This window comes from Dicentrarchus labrax, unplaced genomic scaffold, assembly GCF_905237075.1.
Source record: "Dicentrarchus labrax unplaced genomic scaffold, dlabrax2021, whole genome shotgun sequence".
Taxonomy (NCBI): domain Eukaryota; kingdom Metazoa; phylum Chordata; class Actinopteri; family Moronidae; genus Dicentrarchus; species Dicentrarchus labrax.
The window spans coordinates 7,385,397-7,400,900 of NW_026136715.1; the positions used below are offsets into that span (position 1 = coordinate 7,385,397).

A 15,504-nucleotide genomic window follows, 5' to 3' on the forward strand; every position below is an offset into this window, starting at 1 on the left:
CTTTCCACAATAAAAAGTATAATAACGACTACTAATAAATGTCAGTAATAATATTACAGCAAAAAATCATTAGTTACAATCTCCGTGCTGATTTAAAATCCAACAATCTAATCACATCCTTGGATTAATTTCTGTAATCCTGGAGGAAACTAGTTTGGAAGATGTAAAGACAACACATACAGCAGCTGGAAATATTCCATTACTTTGATTTTAACAAACAAAACTGGATTTTAATTGTTAAAAGTCTGAATTTTAGGGAGAAGGGACACAATTACCAATTTTGTGGGGAGTAGCAGAAAAGCAATTTAACTCGTAGTGTAAGTGTCTAATTACTGTTGGCAGGGAGTAATAAGTAAAGGAATAATGTCATTTTTAAGCAATAAATTACACAACACATCTAACAGTAAATGTTAGTAGGCTGTGGGATAGGTGACCTGTGACCTCCAGATTATGAGCATTATAGCACCAAACATAACCTCAAACCAACCAAAATCATTCAAAAAGCTTTTCATTCATCACCTTTTCTTTTGCAGCGTATTATTTTCCATCAAAATGAAGCAAAAAGGGAAAATTAAAGGGCCAGAAGAAAACAAGTGAATGAAAAAACTCAAAAGAAGGCTTTTTGAGGGGAGACTGAGCGTAAGTAAAATAAAGTGCAGCGAGTACAATAATGAGTTTCACTTGTATCAAGATGATGAAAGAAAGAGGGAGAAAAAATGAGGCATTTCAGAAAAAAGTAGGTCTCTATTGGCTCCATTTAATGGGGTCCATTAATAATTCCCACTATTGCCATTTAGCATAATAATTATGAACTCTATTCAAATGTTGCTGTTCATCCAACCGGAGCATCACCCAACAACGGTGGCAAGAGGAGTTTACCGCATATTGATGATGAGTTTTATACTCCATTACCAATAAAACTCAGCAGGAGGGATGTGTCTTACATAAATATATAAAAAGGAGGGCAATTTTGTTTATCCACTGCTACAAATCTTAGTAGAGCTTGAGGGATTGCCCCTGAAGGATCTGGACTAAAATATACTTTGTGATTCTCATATGTAAGTTCATAAATATCTCATAATTTTACATCAGGCGGCTCATGGTTTTGAAATCTGGTTGAAATCTACAAATAAACAGCAAATAAAACTCTGATGCTTTAAAACTGAAGCCAGCAGGAGAAACACTGGTTTGTTTTCTGCACATACTGCAACCTGACTGTCCTCCTGGAGCAGACTTTGGCAGAGGACTGTTAGTGGTGAAAGGGTGATGATGAAAGCCGATTAGAGAGATCAAGGTAGCACATGAAAAACCAAAATATCAAACAGGGCTTTGCATGGCACCTGATCAGTGAAAAGAAGTGAATGTGTGCAGGTGCTCTGTTGTGCACTGATGGATGGACACAGATGTTTATTACAGGGTATCTGAGTACAAGTTGAATTACCTTGTAGACGTCTGAATCCCCCTAAAATAATGATAAACATTATTTTCTGAACATACTCAAGTTGCACAACAGAAACAGAATATTTAGTTATGGATGTTAGAGTTAAAATGCAGATCACAGCCACACGTGGTGTACTGCCCCCTAGTGGAGTCACATGCCACAGTCACACACATCAGGAGCAATTTGGGGTACAGTATCTTGCTCAAGGACACTTCAACAGAGCTGGCAGTCGAGCCACCATCCTTCCGACTAGAGGACGACCCGCTCTTTGTCCTGAGCCACAGCTGCCCTACCTGAGTTAGATGATACCACCAGTGCTGAGGAAGTATTTTTACTTAGATTACAGTAAATATTATAGTGTCAAAATATTCTGTTACAAGAAAAAGTTCTGCATTTAAAACACTTATTAAAGCTCCAGTGTGTAGGATTTAGTGGCATCTAGCAGTGTGTTGCAGATGGCAACTCTCTTGCTTCACCATCCCCTTTCCAAGGAGAAACTACAGCGGCCATGAAACTCGCAAAACACTCAAAAATGAAACTCCCTATCAGAGCCAGTGTTTGGCTTGTCTGTTCTGAGCTACTGTAGAAAGATAGCAGCCTCTATGTAAGGCGACCTGCGGCATCTGTAGATAAAAACAGATTATTCTTAAGTAGCGCAAATGATTAAGTTCGTATCTTCTGTTGATTAAACACTAATGCAAACATACCTATGAATATTAACTGCCAAGAGATCCTCCTAAATGTTGACTCAATAAAGAGGGTCACTATATTTTGACTCCAGTTCACTGTGTCAAACCACTGACTCTAACCGCTGGCCCACTGAGCTGCAAACAGAAAAACACAAGTTTTTTTTTTTAAGTTAACTGCATTAAGTTGGAAGCATCTTACAGTTTGCTTATGAAAATAATAAAATAAAAATGTAGCCACCAGCCAACATCTCTGGTTAAATGTTTCTTGTAAAAACAGAGTTCTGGAGTAAGTTTATTCTAGTAATTATATACTATTATAGTATTATAGTAATACTAAAGCCCCTGCACACCAATAATAGTTCACGTACACACTGTTGTTGACTAAATTAACACAGAACTCAGTGTTTAAAAAGTAAATGATGAAACACCTTGGAATATTATATTTGTAGATGCTATGAATAGGATTTGTATTTTGTGCTGGGAACAAATACACATACTCATACATACAGACAAATAGTGTAAATTTTACACATGTTTGTTTTTTTGTTTATTTTTTCTAATTTGTATTATGTCTGTTATGTGTTGATTGTGATGTTTTAATGTTTAATGTATGTTTTAATAAAATTGACACCGCTAATAAGTTTTATGTATGTCATTTTTGTTGACTGTAATGTTTATTGTATGTTTTTGTTTGTTATGTGTTCATTTGTATCGACTGTTCTGTTTTTTTAATGTAAACCCCAGGAAGACTAGAGGTGCTTTATGGCACAGCTAATCGGGATCCTAACAGATAAAACAAAAAATAAACAACACAAACACATGTTTTCACTTATGTTGCCTGATTAGACCTCTTCTTGAACATAGTGAGCCTATAAAAAGTACTTGACTTACATCTCCCTCCCCACTGTTGGTATTGTTAAGGTTCCATTAGGGTATTTAAATGTCATAAACAAAAAGTTTAACATACATTTACTTAGCAGTTTGAGGAGGATGGGGGCCATGAACACACTTGAGTCCCTATATTCCCAGTGACAGCCCTGCTCACAATATCACAAGTATTACAGTCTGGTGTGTCATCGTGCATGCAGTGGATGTCCTGATTTAACACTCTCTTTCTGGGTTTATAAGAATCAAAAGATGCCAAGTGTGGATGTAAGGCGGAGCTCCCTGCTGTTTTTGATACCGCATCATGTGATTGATGTTTATTTGAAATGACTCCACACCAGATAGCAGCATCTGCCAGATATTCTTCCGCATCCTCCCACAATCGGTGCCAGAGCTACCCGCAGTGATCGTCCCGTTCACCACTGGCAGTCACTGCCTCATTGGCTCTAGCCGGATTTTTCAAAACGGTGTTCTGATATAGTTTATCCCAGTTACACACTGCACATGGGAACGTAAACCCAGCTGACTAGTTTGAGTTTAATTGGCAGGGTGTGGGTATGAGTAGTTTCTGCACATGTTTCTGAGACTGGAGCATTGGGGCTCCCCTTAAATTTTAAGCATGGACACATTTGGCCTGGTTAGTGCGCTAAAAGATGAAAGGCATCGCTTGAATTAATAGTTTCCACAGGAGAGAACATCAAAGAGCCTCAAATATTAAAAGTATACATTTGAGGTTTATACTCTGCAGCTGCCTTTCGTTTTTAATGTTTTAAAAAGGCATTCTTTTTCTTAAGTTATTTTTATGGTCATTCAGGAGTGATCCAGATAATCCTGCACAGTCTTCAGCCCAAACATGAAACAGATTGTACTGTAACACTGTGGAACACAAGGAAGAAGAGCTAATGGTTTTTCTTATTCAGAAACAACTTTACTCATTTGTGTAAGCTGTTGATAAGTCACAGCATTTCGGAAGAGAGAGAGAGAGAGAGAGAGAGAGAGAGAGAGAGAGAGAGAGAGAGAGAGAGAGAGAGAGAGAGAGAGAGAGGGTACAGACTGAGGTGGCAGTTTTTCCTCATAACGTCTAAACCAGTACTCAACACAAGGGGGCAGTCTCATTCTGTATACATAGAGGCAATGTACTCAATATAAGAAGTGATCAATATTTCCAACATTGTTCCAAAAGTACTCCATACTGTAGTCCTTAAAGGCAACACAGCTTTACTATGAATGATGTATAAACTGTTGGGAATATATAATAATAAATAAAGAGTATTACATCAATTCTTTAAAGCGGACAGTGCAAGGAAACAACTGCAACACCAAACTGACTGCGACACTCTTATACATAGCAATAAAGACTATTCTCATATTCTGGATTTCTAAGGACAACCCTGCTCTGGATGATTGGTATAAGCAGGTACTGGGAATACTCCCCCTGGAAAACCTGACCTACACCCTCCATGACAATGTCAAGAGATTTAATAAGATTTAGCATCCAGTCGTACACATGGTGGTGGATCCCTCTGGGCTTCAATACTAACACTGGAACAGACAACGGCACTGCCCAGTGATTTGAATGTAATAACAGTATGTCATCTTTTGGTGGTGTAGATGTGTTTGTTTCACTTCCCTTTTCTGTTTTAAAAAAAAATCATATTTGTGAAGTAATCACCCCCTGGTTTTTGTGTGATTTGTTAAGGTATTTCAAAAACAATGAAAAATGTGGTTTAGTGCGTATTTGGAACTGGAGTATATCTAACTGTTGCCAGAAACTCAATATCAGAAATCTGACCTCTTGTGTATCACAGTGATGTATTCTGGTTTCACTATATTGGCAACTGAAGCTGATGTAATCCCATTATATTGTTGCTGTTTGTTTCACGCCTTAAAAACTAACAAAAGAGCTGGACACATCTTATCTCACAGCATCAGAAAGCTGCAATATGCTACAGAATCTCCAGTACTGTAGTACAAAAATGATCAATTTATCCATCTATCTATCCAACTATCTGTATATGTGTTCATACAGCAAACAGACAGTACATTATGGACAGAATCTCAATGCAATTCTAATCTCCATCCAGTATTTTATACTGTTTGTCCAGGAGGGGCATCTGAGGTGAAAGTACTAAATATTTAGCCCCTTTGTTTGAATGGTAGTAACGGACATATATCAAATTAAATTCAATATCACAGTTAAACACTGATTAATGGTGTAATTTAGTTTTGTCCAATTAGGTTTTAAAAGTTCAATGAATATAAAAAGGGTTCATAAAAGTATATGGGCTGCAAATTGAGCTCTACTGGTGGTTTGATTTACTGAGAACATAATTCATTCATTTTGAAAGATGCTGACGTTGAATGTTTTAAAACAATCAAAATGATCCTGTATAGACTTCTTTCCAAACTGCCTTAAAAAAGTAAATTGAATATAGATCTATGTAAAGAAATGTAAAACAATTAGTCAGGAAAAGAGAACGCATTAATGATCATAGTAGAAAAAATTCAAAGCTTCAAAAGTCAATTTTAAGGGAAAAGGGTTTCTGTAACGCAGACTATCATTACACAGATGTCAGTTTGTTTGTGTGTGTGTGTGTGTGTGTGTGTGTGTGTGTGTGTGTGTGTGTGTGTGTGTGTGTGTGTGTGTGTGTGTGTGTGTGTGTGTGTGTGTGTGTGTGTTGGCTGTCTCCAGATGTGTACACACTGCCATGTGAGTCTGGCAACAGAACAGCAAACACACTAAACTTCTTGGCTAACGTGTGAAGTGTGCCGTGACCTCTGGCTCCCCATGTGGCCACCCAATTAGGTTTGTTAAGGCCAACATTTGTCTTATTTAATGACTAAATTCTTAAGACAGTGACGCCTCGCAATGAATCCTTTTATACCTACTAAAAGAACAAATATTAACTCAAAAATAAACTAGATTAAACTAAAACAGTGTTTGTCTGTGTACTAAAACAGTACAATCTTACAAACAACAATTGTTTGTTATTTTACATGGCTGTGAACATACAATCTGATTTAATCTGATGACTAAATGCTACATGGTCTATCTTCAGAAGAGATACAGTGTTCAGAATAAGGTTTAATCATGTCCATAGTATTGGTTAGACTGACTTCAGTGCATGAAGAAACTATAAAAAATGTATAAACTCCTTTCATACTCTTCTATTAGTCACATCAAAGTTAAAACAAATGCTGAAAGTGATTTGCAAATATTATTTGAGGCAGTACTGTTGTGAAAGCACTGCCAAAGCCACACATAAAGAGATTTACAGGCCAGCTCAGAATTTGGACCGCTAGTGTTAAAACTAAATAGACACAAAGAAAAAAAGTGAAGCATAAACACAACTGCACCCGCCCCAATGTGTTGCACAGACTCTCACAGACTCATACATGTACGTGGTGGTTTTTTTCATGCAGGAAATGTGGCCTCACCCTGGTCATAATGTGGCCATGTCGAGAAGTCCATGAACAGTCTGACGTAGGCGTGTGTGACGGGCAGGTGAGTGGAAGCTAAAACAGCTGTAGCTGTGTGATGCCATTCAAGGAAAACTATGGGTGGAGCCGCCACCGGCCTGCAGAATAAAGCTGCACTTGTTTCACAGCACCAGAAAGTCCAAGTCTGGATGCTTGTGCGCTCTGCAACATGTTTCACATGATACAATGAGAGCTTGTTTACACATCAAGAAGGTAAAAGAGCTCAGGGAGAATATGTAACACACACTGTTGTGTATCTGCACTGAACAGGGTGTTTCCAGGTAGAAGAGGTGGGACCGGGTACAAACAGGATACAGGAAATGGGCTTGCGTCTAAAGAGGGTCAATCGAGAAAGATGCCTGCAGAATAATGGACACAGTGTTACTCTTGTTCAAAATGAGGTCATGTTACAATGTCACAGCAAAACATTTTTCAAGAATGTCGTTTATGGTGGTCTGCACATATATATATGCTCAATGATAGAAGCTACTTCCTTACAAGTAAAAGTCCTTCATTCAAATGCTACTCGAGAAAGAAAATTAGTATTATCAGCTACATGTAATTAAAGGATCAAGAATCCTCGTTCTGCAGAAAAAAGGCCCCTGTGACTGATATGTGACATTATTAGACTGTTAATGCGTAACCAATGTTATAAAGTTGTAGCTGATCAAGCTAATTTTCTTTCATTTATAAACAGTTAGATAGGATAGTCCAGTAGTTGTCAATCTCTTTTGTGCCCTGCTGTGATATTTTTTGTCCTGCACTTGAATAAACTTCCATCTTTTAGAGCACACAAATCTTATCTAATCTTTGTTTTTTGTTTTAAATAGTGGACCTCTCAAACATTTATTTCAGTGAAAAATCTTTAACGTTCAGAAGGGAAATCTTTGGTGGAACTGCAAACCACTTAAAGCAATCTGAAACATGAGGTCAGGGGTCAGATTTTACTTAACAGTGTATTGTTATCTAATCTGAAAAGTATCCAGTAAGTACAGCTGCAAGATAAACCTAGTGGAGTAAAAAAGACTCAGACACATAAAAAAACAGACCTTCAAACTGTTGTTTAGGCAATTAATGAAAACGGTGTTGTTTTGTTTGCTCCATCCTCACCCACCTTCATTTGGACTGTCTGCATAGTCACCGACAGCCTCGTCAAGCATATATAAATAATAAGGTACATTTTTACCTTGTAAAAGAAAGACATGCATATTCTAATGCTGTATTCTCTAATGTAATAAAAGAGAGGAACAGACTGGACAGAAAAGATTTTAGAGGCCAAAAGGAAATGTAAGATTTAAATAACTCTACTAAAGGTTTCTTTTAAAGGCTTTAATGTGTTCAGTTTGTCCTCCTAAAGCTGATATTGTAAATTCCACATTTCATTTAGAAATAGTTAAATTGATTGTGATGAATAAAGCTAAAATGTGTCTCAGTCTAACGGACCTTAAAGTGGAAAGTGTTCTGTGGCTTTTTCTCCACTCAGGGTGGTGAACGCACTCGACTGTACAAAGACTTGTGTTGTGAATGAATGTGCGGGCTTGTGGGGCAAGGCACTCAGTCCTGGGCGTGTACTGTCACAACCTTCAACAGAGGGTATTTATTTTTATTTGTTCCCGCTCCTGGAGGTTTGCTGTTAGGTTTGGGTTTACACTGTGTGTAAGTAATAGAGCTCAAGATGTTTCACAGATTTCACTTTAGAGACTGCCAAGCCATCAAATAACCTCAACAATATCATCACAGATCATATATGAAAAAGCATGTGTGGACTCCCATACAGATTTCATTCAATATTATATATTTTGTGTATGCTGGTTTAGTACCACACACTATGTGACATTATACTAGAGGATTTTTATAATCAATTAATCGTTTAAGTCAAATGTTTTTCCATTTCAAGCCACTTTTGGGAGTCAAACAATGCACTTCTTACTCAATTTAATTTATTTGATAGTTTGAGTTACTAGTTATTTTGGAGATAATCAACTCAGAGAGTATGTACTATTATAGATTAAATTACCCAGCAGTCAATAAGTTAGTAGGAAAGTAGTACAATCAGTGTGACATTAGTGATACTTACACATGAATGCATCAATGATTATAATCCAATAATATAATGAATATTATTCTGAAACGGGCCATTCTGCATAATGAGTACTTTCATTTTGGTACTATTGGTATAATTTGATGCTATTACTTGTGTATTCCTAATGTAACAGAGTATTTCTAGACTGTGGTATTGATACTTTTACTTAAGAAAAAGATCTGAATACTTTTTAATTTCTGGGAAAGTGTGGACATATATTTTCTTTTATAGACTAAGCAATTTTTAAAAAAAATAATGAACACATGAATCAAAGAAAGAAAATGAATTGCAGCCCTACACTGTATGACAACTTAATGTACATGAACAATGAATGAGATATTCTCTACTGTAGGTCATTCTGAGGATGATGATGAAGAAAGAATTTAACTACAGAGAATATAAGCTGGAAATGGCCACACAGGGTAATATCACAATGTGGGCCCTTAAGGAGCAACTTATCTCACATATGCTTTTTTAGTTTTAAGTATTAGCCAGGTATTGTGATCCATAGGTCAATTTACCTTTTTCACAGCAGACATTTTGACTTAGAATAGTAGGAAGAGTGTCACGTGTCCCAGTAAGCCATGGCAGTGTGACAGTCAGCCAGCATGCACAATACCAGGATCCTGAAACTGAAGCAGCTCAAAGGAACTGAGCCATCATTAATTTTATTAGTTACACTTGTGCTTTTACTACTGTGACATGTCAAAATGTCCTCTCTAAAAAAGGGCCTATATGCTAAAGGATCATACACAATACAGAATAAATCTTCTTCATACTACATGAACTACATCCACTTGTCATCTTGGATTATTATGTATTTCCACTCTTACCCTAAAATGTAAAAAGGTCTATTTTGGGACAAGGACTTGTGTTGTGAACTCTGGACGTGATGTGCTATTTCCCCTCTGGTTTGCCGTGATGTCACCATGGGAATATAGCTCATGGGAGTTCAGCCTTTGCCCTGATTGGTAGAGACAGCCTTCAAACTAGATGTATAATAAAAACTGTATTTTCTATAAAGCTGAGTATGACAGAAAACCACAGGAATGACACTGAATGCAAAGGTAAGGGCTCTCTTCCCTCCTCTAGTGTCACTGTGGTGTTACTTTGAGGAGGTTGAGTGGGAGGAGATATGCAGATGGTGCCAGTGGAGCCCTATTAGTGGTGTCTGTAGTCCACCAACCTCACAGTGGACTGTTGTCACTCCAGTCCACCACACCCACAGCCAGCGTTAGGGTCAACATTCACAGGGTGGCATTCTGCTTTATGCACAGACGAAAAAAGGTTGTAGTGCGGAGACTGAAGTCTTTTTTTTTTTTTTGTTACCTTTTTGTGTTTTGAGATATCTTCTTTTGTCAGAGGCCTGGGAATAAAATAATTTCCGTATCAAGTGAACGGAGTGGAATATTTAGGGAATTACTTTCCTTTTATGGAGAAATACTTTTTTCTACTGTGAGATCAACTTTACCTCAGTTTGAAGACTTTTTTTTACTAAGAGTTTGACTTTTAACACGTGGATAATCAAGGATGCATTCTGTGATGGCGGTGAGTCCTTTTGTGTTCATGACTCTACTTCTGTCACTGGTCGAAACCAAGTTCTACAGACCGTTCCAGTTTAACCAGTATAAAGCTGGGCTCACTCAACACCATGACCAAGGGAAACCCACCAGCAGACACAAGTAAGTTTGGTCTCTTTCTCTCTCTGTCTTGTGCTCTAAGGAATCAAGTCTACAACTTAATTTAATTTCCCTTTGAGTGACCGAATTACCAACTGGAAAACATAATAATGTATCTCACCTCTATTCCTTCATCTTTTATCTCCTCTCTCAAAGGAACCACTGTGCCTATGTAATTGAAAAGACAGTGTCCTTCACCGTGCAGGATGGGGCAGCCCCATATGTAAAAGCTGAGTACAACAAGTGTTCCTGGGGTCAGAAATGTCCGACTCTTCTGTGAGTAAACAACAGCTCTAATTATATTATGTTGACATTTAGCCCTTGATTTGAGTCAACATAAAACTGAAATTCACTTGACTTCAGGGTACAAATACCACAGTCAAGTGTTTGAGTGTTTCTGACTAATGGTTGGTTGTTCCCCTCAGGTATCGTCTGATGTACAAACCACTCTACAAGGTGGCACATAAAACTGTCACAGAGCTGGAGTGGCGCTGTTGTCCCGGGTACTCTGGTTATGGCTGCATGGAGGGACATCCAGTTTACCAACACCCCATGAAAATGATGCCGCCATTCAAGGGTCCGTCAATGAAAGGCCCACAGTTTAAGGGGCCGCAGTTTGAGGGCCCACAGTACAAAGGCCCCATGTTCAAGGGTCCCATGTTCAAGGGCCCACCTATTAACACTGTTATGAAGGCCAACCCATGGAGTCAATCTAAAGGACCTCCCACCAACGGTTTTAACTCAATGCACCACTTTGGGCCTCCAAGGTCCTCCTCCTACCCAGACACCTCTTTCGAGCCCTATCCGTCTGACCCAGAGCCAATGCCAGAGCACCAGGAACCACATCACACAGAACACGATCAAGAACATGAGCATGAACATGATCATAGCCAAGGACCTGAGGAACACATACCAGAGGAAATCCCTCTGCCTGCCTCTGGTGGGGAACAGCCTCAGGGTGAGACCATAGGTGTGTCCCTTTTCCATACTACATACTAATTTTCTGGGTTTTTTGGAAACTGGGTTACACTATGTAGTGTGTTCACACTGGATAAATGACAAAACTGAGCATGCACTTTTTTCAGAGTCACATTGGGCTATGAAAGACTGATTTACCTTTTTATTTTGAACCGGTTTCAAACAAAATTACACCAAGGCACAATAATGTGTTATGTTTGTCTTAACAGCTCTTCTTTCTCTCTTTAGGCCAGACTCTAGACAGTGAGACAGAAGAACGAATATATAGAATGGAGGAGGATGTACAACGTCTAAACCAGGGTCTGGAGACCCTGAGGGGAACTGTGAATGGACTGGAAGATAGTCTACGAGCCTCTTTGAGAGAGGATGCCAACAGGATGCTGTCAGCTCTGCTCTCTGCTGCCCCTGGTCCTGTTCCCGCTCCAGCTGTAGCCTCTAGTCCATCCACTGTAGGGTTTGTAGAGATTCCCGGGGGAGACCCTGAGACAGAGGGTCTGGATGGCACACATGTGTTTCCAGGCCTTACGGAACTGAATGGAAGAGTAGAGGAGCTCAGGACAGTGCTGCAAGCCAAGACAGCAGAGCTGCAGGAACTTAAAGCAACAGTGATGGGACATGATGGAGCACTGAAGACAATGTCAAATAGAGCAGGAGTGGTATCAGACTCCACTGGCAATCTTGTAGGAAATGCCCAGAGAGCTATGGAGACAGTGATGGATGCAAAGCTGAGTGCAGCCAGGACAGAAATTCTTGGTGGGTTTGAGAAGCGTGTGGAGAGTGCAGAGGGTCGATGTGAGGAAAAAGCTGGGGATGCGCGTCGTCAGTGCCAGAGAGAGCAAGGTGAGAGGCAGGAGCAGATGGAAGACGCTCTGGAGGAAAGTACCACAGACTTGAGAACAGAGCTGAGAAACCTACAGGCACAGATCCATGGTTTAAAGGCTACAGAAAGCTGCGGTGGTAGAGTGAATGGGCTGGATGAAAGGGTGCAGCTGCTGGAAACATCAGTGGCAGGCCTCAACCAGTCCCAGGGGCACCTGAGGGTGGAGCTGGGTGGACACAAAGACCACATAGAGGGAATGCTGGAGGGGCGTCTGGGGTATGTAGAGGCTAAGCTCAACCTCACTGGAAAGATTAAGAATAATGAGTCTGGAAGGAGGAGTGGTATCCCAGACACAGCTGAGACAGGAGAGGTCCTGGAGGCCAGAATGGAGGGTAAGTTGAGGGCCCTGGAAGGCCGTTTACTGACGGCTTTGGAGGAGCTGGGTAATGCCACTGCCCCTGTGCTGCTGGAGGGTCACGCTGTTCCCACTCTGGAGACGGAGCTGGAGTCCCTCCGAGGGAGACTAGAGGTGGATGTAGACAGAGTGAAGAAGCATCTGAACAGCCTTGAGATTCTTTGTTCCTCTTCCTGCTCCTCACCTCAAAACCCATCCGCCATCCAGGGAGACTCTGCTGCACCAAGTGCTAATCGGGGAGAGGAGGACAATGTGAAGGAGGCACTGGACATTCAAGGTGACCGTTTGAATAGTCTCAATGTCACACTGCAGAACATCATGAGGCATCTAAGTCCCAGGGATCAGCAGGAACAAGCAGAGGGAGATTATCCCATCCAGGGAGAGCTCACAATACTCAAATTCAATGTCCGCTCAGTCAACCACACCTTAAAAAACCTTCAGGATTCCCTAGGAACAGTGCTCCACCAGGTGGGGCAATCCAACAGCTCCTGGCATGAGAGAGAGGCTCGTCTGGCCCAGCAGATAAAGGGTGTGGTCCAGCTGGTTGGACATCAGGCTTCCATGCTTGGAACAGGTGAGCGTAGACTGACCCGACTTAAGAGTGAGCTGCTGGAGATGAAGAGGCGGCTCGCTCAGGAGGTCCAGGGCTGCCGGAGCACAGCTATGGGAGTCCAGAAAGAGGTAACTGAGGTTGGAGGGCGTGTTGCCAGTGTGGAAGACCAGTGCAAGGGCCTGAATTACTTGGCTGAGGACCTGGAGAGAATCCGGGAGGAATTGGAGGGACAATCAAATGGGCTTCTCCAGCAAGTCAATGGGACTCTATCCAGCCATGCTCAGCAGCTGACTGAGCTGAGAGGCGAAGTCAGAAACTGCACCTCCAAGATGGAGACAACACAGCAGAGTTCAGAGATGGAGCCAGAGCTCAGACGAGGGGACACCTTCACTTTGAATTAGTTCAGTGTATATGGACAGTAGATTTTAAAAATGAATGAAAAAGGACATATATCCTCCATTTGTAGAGGGGGTCCACTAAAACCCCATCTTATTATTTGAATTGTAAAATGCAAAGGTTTTGAACCTGCACTGAATTAAGGATGGTTTTAGTTAGCTTACAGTATAAAATGAAATGGCAGCTAATTCCGACTGCACTAATAACACAGAATCTTGAAACTGAATCATAAAGGTGCTAAGATGAACTGTTTGTTATAATGGACTGCTATTTAGAGCTCCAGTGATTGAGGAAGAGATGAACAACAGCAAACTGCACCTGTGTTGCTGTACTGTTTCTGTAAAGCTTACAAAAAAGTTTTTACGTGAGCAATTTAACAATGTTTACATGTTTTAGTTTTTGTATTGTTTTTTTTCTTATGTCTAGACTAGAAGTATACAATATATTATGTTTTTATATGGTTTTATTTCTAATAATTAGTTTCTAATTGTAATAATGAATAAAATGTGGGTATTGTGAGCTATATACAGTTTGATTTCAAGATCTATCATTACTGACAATCCAATAAACACATTTCTTCCCTGTTCATGCGTTCTTGGTTAACAGACATTTCTAGATACATATAAAAAAATAATTTTCCTGGCGTCTGAATTTAAAAAAAAAAAATTTAAAGTATTGTTTTGGGCTTTTATTGCCTTTATGATAGAGACAGCTGAAGATAGACAGGAAAGGGGGACAGAGAGAGAGGGGATGACACGCAGTAAAGCTGTAGCAAGGACTCAGCCTCAGTCCATGGGTCGTCAGCTCTACCCACTGAGTTAACCGGGCACCCCTGAATTGAAGTTTATAAACAACACCAACCCTAAATTAGATAAACTAGTCATGTTTCACTTTAGAGGTGAGAGGTGTTGATGCAGGGAAGTGTGGAGACCACAAGAGAGCAATAGAGAAGCATTAATAGTGTTGTCTGGTGGGGACTAGGGAGGCATGACTTGACTGAAGCTATGCTCATGAAATGTTAGTCTCCCCAAGTTCATGCAGACAGTTATTGCTTACCAGAAATTACAAATTGGCATTATTACCAAGGTGAAAAAGAAAGACAAGGCGCATTATGGTACAGTAGCCTATATCTCTCTCTCTCTCTCTAGGCTACAAATCTACCAGCCCAGCCGTCTGAGCCCAGTTTTCATTGGACGTTACAATAGGGTGATAGGTGACCTTGCTAATAACCCTCCCCCGTTAGTTCCTGTTCTCCTATCGGACAAACAACCATTAAAATGACAGCAATGTGGGAGATGAGCCCACTGCTGTGTGAAAATGTTTTAGCCCGAGACATGTGGTGAATAATAAGTATAGCAATGCCGGGGAGGAAAGGAGGGCACACAGAAAAGATAGACACCAAATGTATGTTTGGAAGAGTTGAGTGATGGAGCAATCTCAAGATGCAAATATAAACCTAGGTAATGATGCAAGTTCATGCAGAAAAAAGAGAGGCAGAGAGACATATTCCTCTGCTTACAGAAGAAACCATTCATAAATATTCAACAAACTATTGTTACTTAAAGTGCAAACAATACAGAACAATAAATGCCATAAAAGAGAAATAACTGAGTAACAGGAAACTGTCTAGAAACCCATTCAGAAAATAATATACAGTAGTCTCTCTCTGCTTCACCAAAGAGTCCCACATTACTCCAGGTCTCCGTTAAAATCTCTGACATTGTTCGGATTTTCTTATTTATTTTCTGTATTTCTCCAGTGCCTCTTCACACCTCAAACAAGCCAAAACAACAACACATTAATCTTGTTTGTTTCCAAGTAGACCCTTAGACAGAAAGGGCAGTCAGGGGCTCTAGTGAATTTGTCTCCTCTGACTCAGAGCCTCTTCACTGCTCACTCATGGATCCGAGTTCTGCTCCCTGCACAGCTCGCAGACTGTCACTGGCCAAGCCGTGCACCAACATCACAAAAGGCAAAGCTGGCACAAAGACAGAGGACAAAGGATATTGGAGTAAGCAGAGGGCTGCAGTCCTCTACAATGTGAATCATCCTATATAATGTCCTCTGTACAAGGGTATGGTTAAA

The 15,504-nt window shown here is 40.2% G+C and overlaps 2 protein-coding genes across 8 annotated transcripts in view; one reads left to right on the forward strand and one right to left on the reverse strand.

Moving 5' to 3' along the window:
- The window catches only part of samd10a (sterile alpha motif domain containing 10a), a 48,741-nt gene that overhangs the window by 8,982 nt on the left and 24,255 nt on the right, over positions 1–15,504 (reverse strand). The window lies entirely within an intron of this gene.
- emilin3a (elastin microfibril interfacer 3a) lies at positions 1,575–14,005 on the forward strand. 2 transcript variants are annotated; one of them, XM_051425269.1, is made up of 4 exons: positions 1,575–10,260; positions 10,414–10,533; positions 10,683–11,227; positions 11,464–14,005. In XM_051425269.1, exons 1-4 carry the CDS (start codon positions 10,109–10,111, stop codon positions 13,422–13,424), a joined length of 2,778 nt encoding a protein of 925 aa, XP_051281229.1. In that variant the 5' UTR covers positions 1,575–10,108; the 3' UTR covers positions 13,425–14,005. The 2 variants fall into 2 exon arrangements, with proteins under 2 accessions (XP_051281229.1, XP_051281230.1); XM_051425270.1 differs by having other exon boundaries at positions 10,683–11,215.